The following is a 16,525-nucleotide window of genomic DNA, read 5'->3' as shown; positions in this document are numbered from 1 at the left end:
AAAGAGGAGACATATAAAATTGCCAGAAAAAGCGGCAAGCCTGAGGAATGGGAGCAGTTTAGAATTCAGCAAAGGAGAACAAAGAGATTGATTAAGAGGGGAAAAATAAAGTATGAGAGTAAACTAGCAGGGAACATAAAAACTGACTGTAAAAGCTTCTATAAATAGGTCAAGAGAAAATGATTAGTGAAGACAAATGTAGGTCCCTTACAGTCAGAAACAGGGGAAATTATAATGGGGAACAAAGAAATGGCAGAACAATTAAACACTTGCTTTGGTTCTGTCCTCACAAAGGAGGATCCAAATAACCTCCCGGAAATGTTAGGGAACCAAGGGTCTAGTGAGAGGGAGGAACTGAAGGAAATCAGTATTAGTAAAAAAAAAATAGTGCTAGGGAAATTAATGGGGCTAAAGGCTGACAAATCCCCAGGGCCTGATAATCTACATCCCAGAGTACTAAAGGAAGTGGCCCTGGAAATAGTGGATGCATTGGTCATCTTCCAAAATTCTATAGACTCTGGAACAGTTCCTACAGATTGGAGGGTGGCAAATGTAACCCCATTATTTAAAAAAGGAGGGAGAGAAAAAACAGGGAATTACAGACCAGTTAGCCTAATATCAGTAGTGGGGAAAATGCTAGAGTCTATTATAAAGAATGTGATAACAGAACAGTTGGAAGGCATTAATGGGATTGGACAAAGTCAGCTTGGGTTTATGAAAGGGAAAACATGCTTAACAAATCTACTGGAGTTTTTTGAGGATGTAGCTAGTAGAATAGATAGGGGCGAACCAGTGGATGTGGTGTATTTGGATTTTCAGAAGGCTTTTGATAAGGTCCCACACACGAGGTTAGTGTGCAAAATTAAAGCATATGGGATTGGGGGGAATATACTGGCGTGGATTGAGAATTGGTTGACATAAGAAACAGAGAGTAGGAATAAACGGGTCTTTTTCCAGGTGGCAGGCAGTGACTAGTGGGGTACCACAGGGATCAGTGCTTGGGCCCCAGCTATTCACAATATGTATCAATGATTTGGATGAGGGAACGGAATGTAACATTTCCAAGTTTGCAGTCGACACAAAGCTGGGGTGGAATGTGAGCTGTGAGGAGGATGCAAAGAGGCTCCAGTGTGATTTAGACAAGATGGGTGAGTGGGCAAGATCATGGCAGATGCAGTATAACATGGATAAATGTGAGGTTATCCAATTTGGTTGTAAAAACAGAAAGACGTATTATTATCTGAACGGTGATAAATTGGGAAAAGGAGAGGTGCAATGAGACCTGGGTGTCCTTGTACACCAGTCACTTGTACATCAGGTGCAGCAAGCAGTTAGGAAGGCGAATGGCATGTTGGCCTTCATTGCAAGAGGATTTGAGTACAGGAGCAGGGATGTCTTACTGCAGTTGTGCAGGGCCTTGGTGAGACCACATCTGGAGTATTGTGTGCAGTGTTGGTCTCCTTATCTGAGGAAGGATGCCCTTGCCATGGAGGGAGTGCAACGAAGGTTTACCAGACTGATTCCTGGGATGGCAGGACTGACGTATGAGCAGAGATTGGGTCGACTAGGCCTATATTCACGAGAGTTTAGAAGAAAGAGAGGTGATCTCATCGAAAGCCACGAAATTCTAACAGGACTAGACAGACTAGATGCAGGGAGGATGTTCCCGATGGCTGGGGAGTCCAGAACCAGGGGTCACAGTCTCAGGATACGGGGTATGCCATTTAGAACTGAGATGAGGAGAAATTTCTTCACTCAGAGGGTGGTGAACCTGTGGAATTCTCTACCACAGAAGGCAGTGGAGGCCAAGTCATTAGATGTATTCAAGAAGGAGATAGATATATTTCTTAATGCTAAAGGGATCAAGGGATATGGGGGAAAAAGCGGGAACAGAGTACTGAGTTAGACGATCAGCCATGATCATTTTGAATGGTGGAGCAGGCCCGAAGGGCAGAATGGCCTACTCTTGCTCCCATTTTCTATGTTTCTATTAGTTTAAAATAGGGCCATGCAGCCAGCTTGCCTTGGGCTATTTGAATTCACTGACAGTAATATAGCAGTGCCCAACTCGATTATTGGGTTAGATCCCCAATGCTAATATGGAGTTTAATGCAAGGGGGAGGGAGAACAGTAATATGATTTGTGTACTTAAGGTGTAGCCTGCTGCTTTTAGCCTCGTGATGGTCACAAAGCCAGGACTTTGGGGCAAAGAGCAGAAGTAAATGGAAGAAAGAAAGGCTTGCATTTTTAACAGTACTTATAACTCGCTCAGAAAAATCTCAAAGCACATCACGCAATGAATTACACTACTTTGAAACACAATAAATGTTAGGTAGATAAACGTGACTGATGTGAATTATCACTTCAGACAAGAGGGTCTTAACAACACTTTCCTATGTTGACTACTTTTAGCCATTAATTGGGCATTGCAACTTAAATTCATAATATTTATCAAATTTAAAAGAATTGTAGGTTAGTTTTGACTTTGAAGGAACAGGGTAAGGGACAAGGTAAGTGTGTTTCTGGATTTTTTTTTTCCACTACCTTACTCTGCATCTGTTAACTTTTGCTTCCTTGCTCTTTTTTCCACCTTCCCCCATTCCCCTCTGTTACAAATCTGCACAGTATACTGTTTTATATAGCCTGTTAATTGGCCAGACAAACATACGTCAATAAGGTATGCTGAAGCACCTATTTCATTCATTATGCCATTTAACATAGTGCAGAATATCGTTCAGAAAAAAATATTTTAAAAAACTTAAATCTAAAGACGCTCACCAACCTCAACTGATGTAATTAGTGCTACAAATTGTTTTCCCTTTGGATCATGTGAAGAAATACTGCTGTATAACATTAAAATGCTATTCTGTTTGAGGAATGCAAAGGTTGAAATTCACTGCTACAGAGTTAGTCTTGTTGCCAAAAGTTTAACACAGGAATGGTTTGTACATAGTTCATTTTCACTTACTCCTTTTTTTCCTGTTCCTGAATCATGCACCATCTCTGTTCGAGAGTGGTTGGATGACCTGCTTTGAGATTTCAGCTGCTTGATTCATGACTGCAACCCAGATGATTTAGTTTGTTTTCCTCTCTCCTCTCCTCCCCAGCTTGTGAAAGTGACTGTTTTCTACTCAACATTGCATCGCTGCAATGCAGCTGAGAGGAAAGTGGTGGACTGCAGGCATGAACTTACAGCTCATTGCTCAGAAGCCATGCCTTGGTTCTTCAAACATGCTGCATCACTGTGCTACCTCCATTTTTATTTCACTTTTCTGAAAGCCTGCTGCTTTCTCTCCCCATTGGCAAAATAGATTGCTACAAGTCAGATTATTGAGATATTTTCTAAGCATTACTGGTGCTACTTATTAACTAGTAGAATTATGTTCCCTGTCTGTTAAAGGTTGGAGGTATCCATTCAAGAAGCCGCATATGGCACATGCTAGTAGAAATAAAATAAAATTTTTATAATTAGCTGATTAACAATATTGGATTTTTATGATTTGTGAAATGTAAAATGCATGTTTATATTTAGGTCTAGCGACATTTCTACTCTGAAATGGTAATAATGTATGCCCATTCCTAGAGCAACATCCAAGATGTGAATTTCAAAACACTGTACAGGAAATTGATTTAAAGTGGATTAATGTAAACGGAGGTTGCATTATGAAGACCTATGAGATAATTTATATTCAATAAGTGAATGGATGAATTAACTTGTGATAGAAGTCCTTTCCCACAGAGCTTCAAAACATCGTCTGTTGTACCATATACAATACTTAAAAAAAAAATCAAATAAGGGTAATTAGGCAAAAAGGTAAAACTAAAGGGTTTAATGTATTCCTCTGTGGTTTAATTGTTATGCATCTGAAAAATATGTTGGTGTTAATTAGTTCATTACATAATGTATATCTGTTAATATTTTATGGTTTGAACATTCTTGAATATCCATTTGAAGAGAAAAATGGTTCGAGTAATCTGAATATAATTTGATGTTTCTGAAACATGCAGCACGTGATTTTTTAAAAAAATGCATTTTACAGCATGGTTATACATATATAGCACTTTCTTTTCTGCCTATCTTTCATCTTAGTAACTTTCCGTCTATGCTTTGTTTAGTGAGTAAGATTGATTGGAAGGAAAGTACTGTGTGGGAGGTCCAAGAGCAGTCCGAAGCAGTGAGGGACTTGTTAGATTTTTAAAGAACATTTTAATGCTTGGAGTGACTCTGTGTACCTATTTGGCGCCCAAACATTAAATTGTTCAATGCCTAAAGTGGGTATTGGCGGGCAAACTATTCCAAATGCACATCAGATTTGGTAGAATTGACTTATTCTTCATTTGTTTCATTCTTTGCATATCATGCGAGAGTCTCACCTAGTTCCTTGAGGATTCACAGCTCTCTGGAAATTGACTTTAGTGACTTCAGACCGTAGCTCTTACTTCGCATTTCTTTAGATTGGGATTGACGTAATGTGTTTGCCAGTATTTTCTGTTTTAATTTCTAATCTGTTTCATTTGCATTTTTTTCTCTCTCTCCAACTTCTTGCCTTTGTGTTTGTTTGAGCCTCTCCCATGACTTTTCAGCCTCTTAGCAATTTGCACGACGTTAATTTTAATCACCCAAATCTTGCAGGAGTGGGGTAACTCGAGGCATAAGCTGTTAGTTAAACTTTTTCCTGCACCCTTCAGCTGGAAAAAATTTGTGCGAGGCAAACAGCGGAGCGGTGTAAATCGACCAGCTGGTTATGGCAATTAACAACTCACGGCGTATCTCTTCACCTGAACTTGCTGGTCGATTTGCATATTAATAACGGCGTGCATTGTGACATTGCCATTATTTTTCCAGGAAGATTTGGGCCAATATCTTTCCAGCACCCTCACGGATGATCCGTTATATCATCTAACAGTTCTCTATCGAGCAGTTCGCAGGTCATTCAATTTATTAACTTCTGCACTATGAATTGGAGCATTATGAATTGGAGCATATGTTGATTCTGTCTCCTGTCTCCTTTTTCCATCTTGCTAAAATTGCTAGCTTATCTTTTAGTTTTCAGTTCTGAAGGTGTGTATACATCTGAAATATTAAACCCACCTTTTGTTTTACATATGCTGATTGACCCATTCATATCTCGTATTTTCTGCTTTTTATTATACAGAATGTGCTACATCATTCTTTTGGTCTTCGATAATACTTGAATAATTGTTTTGTTTTACTTTTTGCAGATGGAGATCTTATAACCATATTCGATAGCTCAGATCTCTCCTTTGCTACCCAATGTAGTAGGATACTTAAACTTACATTGTTTGGTGAGTACACCTTGGTAATGCATTACATGTGGTTCTATTAAAACATTCTTTTTAACGTAATTCTGAAAACTAAAAGTATTTAATTTATTTTGTAGCCTATTCAGAAGTCAATGCCTAAATGTGGCTCTAAATAAAAGGCCATGGAATAACTACTCCTAAATGTTAAGAATAGCTGTGTGCCTTAATTATAGCACAGCAAATATGTAGCAAAAGTTTTAACAAAAAAAAGAAAATCACTCTACAATTCTAAGCTATCTCTGAAGATATTAGTGGTGAACATGGTGCTAGAGGTCTTCTTGATAGAATGATTAGGTAGATAAGGTGGTTAAAAAGGCATATGGGATACTTTCCTTTATTAGCTGAGGCATAGAATATAAGAGCAGGGAGGTTATGCTAGAACTGTATAAAACATTGGTTAGGCCACAGCTTGAGTACTGCGTACAGTTCTGGTCACCACATTACAGGAAGGATGTGATTGCACTAGAGAGGGTACAGAGGAGATTTATGAGGATGTTGCCAGGATTGGAGAATTTTAGCTATGAGGAAAGATTGGATAGGCTGGGGTTGTTTTCTTTGGCACAAAGGAGGCTGAGGGGAGATTTAATTGAGGAGTATAAAATTATGAGGGGCCTAGATAGAGTGGATAGGAAGGATCTATTTCCCTTAGCAAAGAGGTCAATAAATAGGGGACATAGATTTAAAGTAATTGGTAGAAGAATTAGAGGGGTGCTGAGAAAAAGTTTTTTTCCCCAGAGGGTGGTAGGGGTGTGGAAATCACTGCCTGGAAGGTGGTAGAGGCAGAAACCCTCATCGCATTTAAAAGGTGCTTGGATGTGCACTTGAAGTGTTGTAACCTACAAGGCTACGGACCAAAAGCTGGAAAGTAGGATTAGGCTGGATAGCTCTTTTCCGACACAGATACGATGGGTGGAATGGCCTCCTTCTATGCCATAAATTTCTATGATCCCACGACTACAGAACTTCATGTCAACCTGTAAGTATTGATGTGTTTGTAAAGATAAAGTCGTAAAATACTAATGTGTTGTACTTGCTTGTAGAATTTCCTTCTTTAAGAAACCCATCATATCCTACACCAGACTATTAACTATGGAGAACATTCATACTGCTCAAAATGTTGACCCTATAACATTTTGTTTTTCCCAGCATACTTGATGGATACATTCATTTCGCGAGTGTGCACGTGTTTGAATATTTTCTTTGAAAGAGTATATGTGATTGGATGTACAGTGAAATCACTTTAATATAATTTTTCCAAATACAAATGCTAATCCAGTTCATAAATTTGCTCAATCATTTCAGTTACCTGATAAGGGCATGTATGACTCAGCTACTAACTGGATAAACTTGCTAAGTTATTCGGAAGCCTTATTTTTATCTCGTTTCTGAACCTTAAAGCAGCAAAAAAGGCTGAGTAAAGACCCCACCTCATCGTAGTTTTGGTATTACCTGGGATGATTGTTTTCACAAGATTATACAGATAAGAAAGGCCTTTTGCCTGTTTATTGAAAACATTCCCACTTTCTGCACCCACTGACCAGCTTGAGCACTCCCAATTTAAGTATTGTAGAAATTAGATGCAGGATAAAATGGTCCTCTCTTACTACACCAGTATGGTATTTCTGTTTCCTATGCTAGTCTCCTGGCCTGTAATTTAGGGTTGAATATTTTTGTTGTGAATTAATTCATATTTTTTGGGGGTGGGAGGGGCAAAGAAAAATGAACAGACTCAAGATCCCAGAATTCATTTTCAGTTTTAAAAACTGCATTTTGTATTGAACGGGATCTAAAAAGCCACAACATTTCAGGGAGGGGAGTACAACTTTTAAAAATGTTCCTAGTGAATTGAAATGTCCATATTTCTTTCAGCAAGGACCATTATAATCAGTGGCCAGGAGACTTTTACTCTTGTCAGTCAGAGCTGGATTTGAACTCTGATCCTAGAAGTGAAAGGACTATGGTATAACTCACTGTTAACCAGTCCCCTATGCAAGTTGCATTCTGATGTCTGTTCATGTGGTTATCTCCAAGGACAAGTTAAAAAGAAGACTGCTTAACTCTGTAACCAGTGGCTGGTTGGGGACCAATTCAGTGGAAGCTGGTTTCTTTCATTTGTTGCTGCTTACTACCCACTTTCTTTCCTTGCTTTTTAAACATTCACTTTCCTTTTCACTATTCTTCCTCAGCATGACATCCTTTGAATATTGTTTTTACAAATAACAACCCCATCTCCAGACTCCCATTCCTCTTCAAAGTCCTTGAACGTGTTATCGCTTCCGAAGTCCATGCCTGTCTTTCCTGTAACTCCATGTTTGAATCTCTTCAATGACGTTTCTGCCTCTGCCACAGAACGGACCTAATTAGAGTCAAACAATAACATCCGCTGTGACTGACCATGATGCACTATCCCTCTTCATCCACCGCGACCTCCCTGCAGGATGTGGGATTTGAAGCTCACCTCTGGGTTGTAGAGGATGCCACAGTCTAGTTCAGCCTGAGTAAGTGGCTGAGGAGGGGAATGGGGGCAGTTGCAAGAGGTGGAGTTTGTGGCGGGGTTCAAAAATAATGCCTCGGCTTTCTGACCATCCAATTGGGAGAAGTTGTGACTCATCCAATGTTTAAGAAAGAAACAACTCCTATTTATATAGCACTTTCCATTTCCTCAGGATGTTCCAAAGCGTTTCACAGCCAATTAATTACTTTTGAAGTTCTTTTTAGGCAAACACGGTCATTTCACAGCAAGAATCCACAAACGGCAAATGAGATAAATGACCAGATAATTTAGTTTGCTGGTGTTTGTTGAGGAATGAGTGTTGGCCAGGGCACCTGCAGAACTTCCTGCTTCACTTCGAAAAGTGTGATGGGATCTTTTATGTCCAGCGGAACAGCCAAGGCCTCGGTTTATTGACTCATCTAAAAGTTGGCTGTTCCAACAATGCAGCACTCCCTTGGTACTGTACTGAAGTGCCAGCCTAGATTATATGCTCAAATGCTGGAAAGGTTGAACCCATGACTTTCTAACTCAAAATTGATAGCCATTATCTTGACTCTTAGATTGTAGTATTTGTACTTAACACTGTTTGAGGTAGATTTTTATCGTCCTTGCAGTTCTTGTCCTGGATGCGCTGTTAAATTCACACGCACAGGTTATTGAATGTGACATCATTGCTCCAGCATTATTGAGAAACCCACAGTTCTAGTCTTTTGATGTTGCATTTTTTTGGGGGGGTGGGTGGAATCAAATTTTTGTTTTTATTTAAAGTAAGAATTACTAGTCACCATAGCTCACGCTTATAACCTTTAGAGCTATTGAAGAGAGGAAGCTTCATTCTATCAGTTTGATCAGGATTGGAACCTAGGAGCCCAATCCATCACAGTCCCTGTTACTAGCAATGCCTACTCCCACATATTATAAGCTATTAGCAATCTCTCGGGTATGTTCTGTTATGAACATATGATAGGCCACTCTAACAGTTTTGTTCACTTGCTGGGAACTCAAAGACCAATAATGTTTTCTTTTCTACATGTTTAAGAATTATGACTGCCACTGAAAGATGGCTTGAAGAATTTCTTGGATTAATAAATGTAAATATGAAGGGTGCCAATAGAAATTTGGATTTGAATTTCTGCTGACTTAATAGAGATAAATCCACTTAAAAAGTGAAGACCCGAGAAGAAAACATATGTTCAAAATCTAAGACGTGCTTTATGTTGACACGCACGTACATCCTCACTTAAATATATTACAACACCAAGTTATAGTCCAGCAATTTTATTTTAAATTCACAAGCTTTCGGAGGCTTCCTCCTTCGTCAGGTGAACGATGTGACGAAGGAGGAAGCCTCCGAAAGCTTGTGAATTTAAAATAAAATTGCTGGACTATAACTTGGTGTTGTAAAATTGTTTACAATTGTCAACCCCAGTCCATCACCGGCATCTCCACATCATAAATATATTACAACCTTCATTGAGATATATTAAAAATACCAGTAAATACCTCCATTTGTCCACTGATTCATTGCAGTTTACTAAAGCAAACCCTAAAATTTATGCTTGCAACCTCTTTGTATGAAACAACAAAACTTGCATTAATATAGTGCCTTTAATGTAAAATAACGTTCCAAAGTGCTTCACAGAGGCATAATCAAAAATAAAGGTTAAGCAAACCCTCTCATTTTTTATAATGAAGTGCCAACTGTCATCTTTGTAATGAAATGTAATGGGCTGCTTTTTAAACAAAAACTGCCTTTGCTACAGTTTTTTCACTTCAGACCAGTATAGATTTTTGAAATAATTTATTGAGAATTTTGTACTCTCCTGCAACAGTTTCTTTTAACAAGAAAGAAAGAGGAAAGACTTGCATTTATATAGTGCCTTTCACAACCTTAGGACGTCCCTTAGTGCCTTACAGCCATTGACATACTTTTGAAGTGTAGTCACTCTTGTAACATAAGAACAATGCAGCCAATTTGCACACATCAAGATCCCACAAACAGTAATGAATTAAATTTTTTAGGCGTTGGTTGAGGGATAAATGTTGGCCAGGATACTGGGAGAACTCCCCCGTTCTTCTTCGAATAGTGCCTTGGGATCTTTTATGTCCATCTGAGAGGACAGTCAAGGCCTCGCTTTAAAGTCTCATCTGAATGACAGCACCTTCGCCAGTGCAGCAATCCTTCAGTATTGCACTGAAGTATCAGTCTAGATTATGTGCTCCAAGTCTCTGGATTGGGGCTTGAACCCACAACCTTCTAACTCCACGGTGAGAGTACTACTGACTGAGCCAAGCCTGACAACTGATTCTATTTGATTATATTTTTTTCACATGTCTTTAGAAATTTATTAAGTGTCGAACATTTTTTGCCATACAAACCAAGTCAGAAAGAAACAGTTGGTGATACAAGCTAAGAATTTCTGAATACCAACATTATTATACATAGTTCTGTACTGTTAAGACTGAGGTCAATTGAAAAAACTATATTCTACAGAATAGTTCACTTTCTGATTTACAGGGTTCTCCCGAGGAATGTTTTCAAACTATGTCAGCTGTACAATACAAATGGAGGTTACCAGTAGATGCTGGCAAAACTTAATCTGATACTGGAGAAGAGAAGAAATCAAAATTCAATATTTAAAAAAAATATATATATAAAAACCACTGACAGCCTGAGGTTAAATAGGATATCTATTTTAAACCATTTAGCAATCTTACAGAAACAATTAGATAATAGTATGTTTTTTAAAAAAACAACTGCCATGAAGGTTGCTTCGTTTAAGCTGGTGAATGTGGAGATTTTCATACAGTAAATTATTTTTCTGCACAAAAATAGAAACCCTTGGCATGCTTCGGATGAGATGTTCCAAACAAAAAGTTTCTGTCTGTTCAAATGGACATTAACGATCCCATGGCAATATTCAAAGAAGAGCAGGAAGTCCTGACTATCGTTCTTCCCTCAAGCAATAAATACCACCAAAGGCAGATGTTATTCGTCTAGTTACTGCGTGCCATTGTGCTAGTACAGAATGGCTGTAACTACGCTGTATAAAGAGATTCATTGCGTAAAGTGCTTTGACAAAGAATGTTATAAAAATTGCATTTAAACAGCAGCGTCTCACGTTGAAATTAAAGAATTCTAATGTTTTTCATCATTGTTGTGTTAGTTTTAAAAAAAAAAGTAAATGAGAAACACACACGTTAGTGATTAGTTGCAGATTCCTAAATTGAAAAGTTCTGTGTTCTGCAACCTATAGTAATCAGTTAACTAGGAAGCATGTGATTGCCAGACGCCAAGGACTCCACTTATGTACCTATACAACTCTATATATTTCCCTGATCAAACTGCCAAGGATAACTGAGGTGCCTAGTTTATTCTATTGTAACAGTAATGTAGCTTGAATTTACAAATAAAAAACTGAAGTTGCATTCAAGCCCAGGTGATAGACAGACCTCATGAATTGCAGATGGCCCCACATTGGTGTTTGTTTGCTGGCGTTGCATTAGGTTGCTTTTTAGTGTATCACCAGTACTGAAATAATAGATCCTGGGGTTTTTGCTGAAAGAAAATCCATTTAGCCCTGGGACAAGAGTTTTCCAAAACCTCTTGGCCGGCTAAAGGTAAAAACTATATTAAGTATGTTCAATAGGCAGAAGAAGATTTAAAAATAAATACATTTGCAAAACATTTATCATTGGCTTGTGCAGTGCCTACAGAATATAACTTTTTAATATAGTGATTTGTGTGTTGCTTGCAGATGAACCAGACTTTTCTTCCTGTCACAATCATTAGGATTTGGCATAAAGCTGGAGTATTAACACCAGCCAGATGTTTGTACAGGAAAGCAGACTGGCAAGAAAGATGTGCTGCAGATGGAAGTTCTGGTCAGTCTTACCTCCTGAGGCCAAGGTCTAAAAGTCTTGCTTATAATTTCACACTTTAGTTCAGAGGCCACACTACATAGTATAGCAATGCAGGGATTTTTTTTTATTCATTCATGAGATGTGGATGTCACTGGCAAGGCCAGCATTTATTGCCCATCCCTAATTGCCCTTGAGAAGGTGGTGGGGAGCCACCTTCTAGCGGGATTGTACAACTGAGTGGCTTGCTAGGCCATTTCAGAGGGCAGTTAAGAATCAACCACATTGCTGTGGGTCTGGAGTCACATATAGGTTAGACTGGGAGGTTTCCTTCCCTAAAGGACATTAGTGAACCAGACGGGTTTTTACGACAATCCGGTAGTTTCACGGTCGCCATTACTGATACTAGCTTTTTATTCCAGATTTTTTTATTTAATTAACTGACTAAATTCATGTCCCTGGATTATTAGTCCAGGCCTCAAGATTACTAGTCCAGTAACATAACCACTATGCTACCATACCCATAGCATCTGCTCCATTTCACACAATAGATCACGCGGTGCAAGTGCAACACAAAGTTGAATTCACTGTTGCATCCTGAAATTCTAGGAGAATTGTTTTTTAGCTGCGAAAATGGACCAATGGATAAGAACAAGTGATGTTGTAAGCTTGTGAAATGAGCAAGTGAAAGTTTAGAGGGCTTGCCAATCCTATCTGTTTCAGTTTTATAAAGAAAACGTGTTCAGTAATTAGAGATTTAAATTTAGACAATTCTGTAAAGTCCAGGATAAAGGGGATATACTGGCTTTAAAATGTTTCAACTTGATCCATTTATCCATTTTTAAAAAAAGAAATAGGATTTCTTAAGTCCCAAATCAGATGATTACTGTTTTCAGATTAATTTTCTGATCTGGAGGTCTTTAACTAAATTAACTTTATGTGCCACTAGAAGGAAGTAGTGAGCTGTGCTGTGTGCGATAGAAACTTGAAATAGATGTAATAGCAGAATTGGTTCCTGATGAGCAGATATATGCAGGAGCATTCCCAGGATGTGCAATTCCAACATGAAAATTATACTGCCTAGTTGTCACCTGCACAGTAACCTTGTGAAATTAAGCTCCACATGCAGTATTTTAAATCTTATTTGCTTTCAACCACGATTGCTTCTTATTTGGCATCATTAAGGTATGTTTAGTCACAGTGTTGCTCATCGAATCGGTCTGACCTTCCATTGTCTGCAGCTTCATTCCATTTTGCACCAGTTTCTTTTAAGCTATTTGTATTTTATTTTGCACATCATTTAAGGTGAGCAGTTTCACTAAGCAAACAGTGGGGGGTTTTGTTTGCCATTTTATTACATTACACAACCTGCCATTGTTGCTAGAATTGTTCTGTGTGCAATTCTTATTTGTTAGTTGTCACACCATTTCATTATCAGACTTTGATGCTTATAGTTTCATCTTTGAATCATGTTTGTTGGTGTGTTTGATTTTTTTTTGAAAAGAAACATAATTCCATCCATATCTTCATTATGTTGGCTAAGAATTGGTCTGTGCTGACTAAGTGAGCTTTACAAGTTGGAGTAGTTAACTGAGATTCAGGTTTGTAACCCCTTGGCTAGACCAAACTGCCATAGTTTTATACTGCTGACATTTGACAAAGACTTATTACCCCAGTAGGATGCTGTGCAGAAAGTAAATGCATAGTTTGCCCTTTTAAGCATATTTCAAAAGTATAATATAGGTAATGTTATTCCCTTAGCAGTTTAGATCCTCAAATACTCTGTTATATTCATGGACAGGAAATGATCAACGTACAAATTTGAAGGCATATTTAGGTCATATTTATGACCCCATGGAACTGTAAATTTTGTGTAGATTCCTTTTTATTAAAACCTCATTCATGATATTTAACATCTGGGATGTCATTTTGTTTAAATGCTTGTTTTGCTTCAATTTGGATGATTTCTAGAGCTTGATAATAGTCAGACAAAAACATTCCCAAGTTGATAGAATAGGGCCCCATTCAAAAGCTGAATTTATCTATGCCAGTTCAGTTAAGTGATGAATTTTAATTTTGGGATTCTTAAAATATGTGGCTCCTGCACAAAGAATGGACACCAAGGTATGGAAACTCAACATCAAAGTGATTTATTGCTCAGTGCATTTGGGTGCTGCTGATTTTAAAAGAAGAGCCAAATAAAAAAAAAGATTGAACAGAACTTTCATTGCAGTTTTGTTGTGGAGTGGCTCATTAATATGAACATTAAATTAGCTAGTGTTAAAATCTTAAGTAAAACTATCGACCTATCAGTAATTCTTACACAGACCTCATTTCAGACTTTCTGTAATCGCAGATATGCTTCAGCAAGTTAACCAGACATTGTGGTAACTAAAATCTATTTATCTGGTTTGGTTGATCAATATCCAGTGTAAGAATTGGACCTTGAGTATCGTGCTGTTCAGTTGATTTGTTACAGAGCATAGGTATTCGGTAAAATCTGTAATACGTCTCTCTGTGCAATCTTGTAATCAACATAATGCTCATGCAAGGTTGATTTTAAGAAGCTGGAGTTGATCAAGTAAACAGTTGAATTCAGCAAAAATAAATAAATGTGGGAACAGTATTATTTTGTTGGAACTTGTAAAATGGATACTGCAGCATTATATAGAGAGCTAGCTGTATATCAGGTGTAGTATCACTAGAGGGTAGTATTGTGTAATTTAAAAACTATTGAGATTTTAAATTGGTGAAATATTATGCAGAAAATGATTGTGCCAGTTGAATCTGAGATATGAGATGTGTAGATATTTTTACTGTATGAAAAATGTGGATTTTGAGTTTTAATTGCTTTTGTTAGGATCATAGGAATTGCTAGATTGAAAAAAGACGGAGGTCCATCTAGTTCACCTTCTACCACCCTGGTAGTCGCATGATACAATAATAATGGAGTTGTTGACTAAATGTGGCAATCAATCTCTTTCAATTAGTCTACAACAGACCGAGACATGAGGCGAGGAAAACCCTCTATCACCTATTCCTCCCAAGCATGCTACATGTCATGTCTCAAATTACAGATATACTGTATCCCAAAATATTATTTTGTGAAAGAAATCTATCCAATTTACATTTAAATGAATCAACACTTAACTGCTTCCGATGTCTCCCAAGGGAGCCTGTTCCATAGATCGATCACTTGCTCACTGAAATATTATTTCCGCAGATTAGTTTTGAATTTACTCACCTTTAAGCGCAGGCCGTGTCCTCCGTTTCTACTGTTCTGGACAAGGTGAAATAGCTTGATTCTATACAGCCTATATTACCTAGGTTTATAGAATCCTAAAAACAATCATACTAACTCTCAACCTTCCTTTTTGCAGTGAGAATATGGTCAATTTACGTAATTGCTCATCATAATTCAATCCCCATAATCATTCTGGTTGCCCTCTTTTGTATCCTTTCAATACCTGCTATATCCTTTTTGTACTGTGGTGACCAGAACTGTACTGAGTATTCTAAGTGCAGTCGCACCAATTATTTATAAAGTGACAGGATTACCTCAATATTTTGGCACTATTTTGACTCTTTAATGCATCTCAACATCTGATTTGCTTTACTCACTGCTACCGAGCATTGTTATGATAGCCTCAATTTCTTATTAGTCAGGTCCCCAGATCTTTCATTTTCCATGTGCATTATTTTCTTTCTGTTTAAGTCATAGTCTCTTCCTGGATTTATTGTCCCCATGTGAAGCACTTTGCATTTCTCTACATTGAATTTTGTCTGCTCAATTCCCAAATGTATTTAATTCCTCCTGTACAGCTTTGCAGTCTACCACCTTCATTAGCTTTGTATCATCTACAAATTTAGCCACTGCGCTTGTGACTCCTCGCTCCAGATATGAAGATGTTAAACAAAATGGTCCCAAAACAGACCCATGTGAACGCCACTGGTAACATTCTCCCAAGCTGAACCTCTGGGTTCTATCGGTCAACCAAGCACGTTCCATTGTAAAATATCTCCGCTGATTCCCACTTTCATTATTTTCAGTAACAGTCTTTCCAGAGGAACTATATCAGTGGCCTTACAGAAGTCCAAGTACACCACATCCACTGCCATACCCATGCCAAGCTCCTTTGCACACCATCAAAGAGAAACAGTAAATTAGGTTGGCAAAATCTCCCCTTCATGAACCCATATTAGCTAACTTTTATCATTTTAATTCTGTCCAGATGCTCCATGATCTTATCTTTAATAAGACTTTCCATAACTCCCTTAGATGGATTGCAGCCACGCATATTAAAAGAAGTTAGGGAAGAGATAGCAGAGGTGCTATTACATATACATAAAAATCCATTAGAAAAGGGAATAGTGCTGGATGACCGGCGGACCGCTAATGTGATTCCTATATTTAAAAAGGGAGATAGAACCAGTCCAGTGAACTGTAAACCAATTAACTTAACCTCGGGGATAGGGAAGATAATGGAATCCTTACACAAAGATATAATGGAAATACATCTAGAAACCGAAAATATAATAAAGAATAGTCAGCACGAATTTCAAAAGGGAAGGTCATGCTTGACTAACCTTGAAGTAACAGAATCAATAAGGGTAATGTAGTAGATGTAATATATTTGGATTTTCAAAAGGCCTTCAATAAGGTACCACATAGTAGACTCATGACTAAGGTCAGAGCATGTGAAATTAGGGGACAAGTAGCATAATGGATAACAAGCTGGCTACAAAACAGAAAAGAGAGTAGGGGTCAAAGGTAGTTACTCAGACTGGCAAAAGGTGGGAACTGGTGTACCATAAAGATTGGTGCTGGGACCACTGTTGTTCACC

General features: G+C 38.1%; 1 protein-coding gene across 2 annotated transcripts in view; it reads left to right on the top strand.

The window, feature by feature from the left end:
• tfg (trafficking from ER to golgi regulator) overlaps positions 1-16,525 on the top strand; it is a 135,237-nt gene that overhangs the window by 19,504 nt on the left and 99,208 nt on the right. For both annotated transcript variants that reach the window (XM_067993103.1, XM_067993102.1), the window contains exon 3: positions 5,224-5,307. In XM_067993103.1, the coding sequence (XP_067849204.1) occupies positions 5,224-5,307 (84 nt within the window). The remainder of the gene's footprint in view (positions 1-5,223; positions 5,308-16,525) is intronic.

The sequence above is a fragment of the Heptranchias perlo genome, chromosome 11 (genome assembly GCF_035084215.1).
Source record: "Heptranchias perlo isolate sHepPer1 chromosome 11, sHepPer1.hap1, whole genome shotgun sequence".
Lineage (NCBI taxonomy): Eukaryota > Metazoa > Chordata > Chondrichthyes > Hexanchiformes > Hexanchidae > Heptranchias > Heptranchias perlo.
This window is presented reverse-complemented; position numbering and strand designations above follow the sequence as displayed.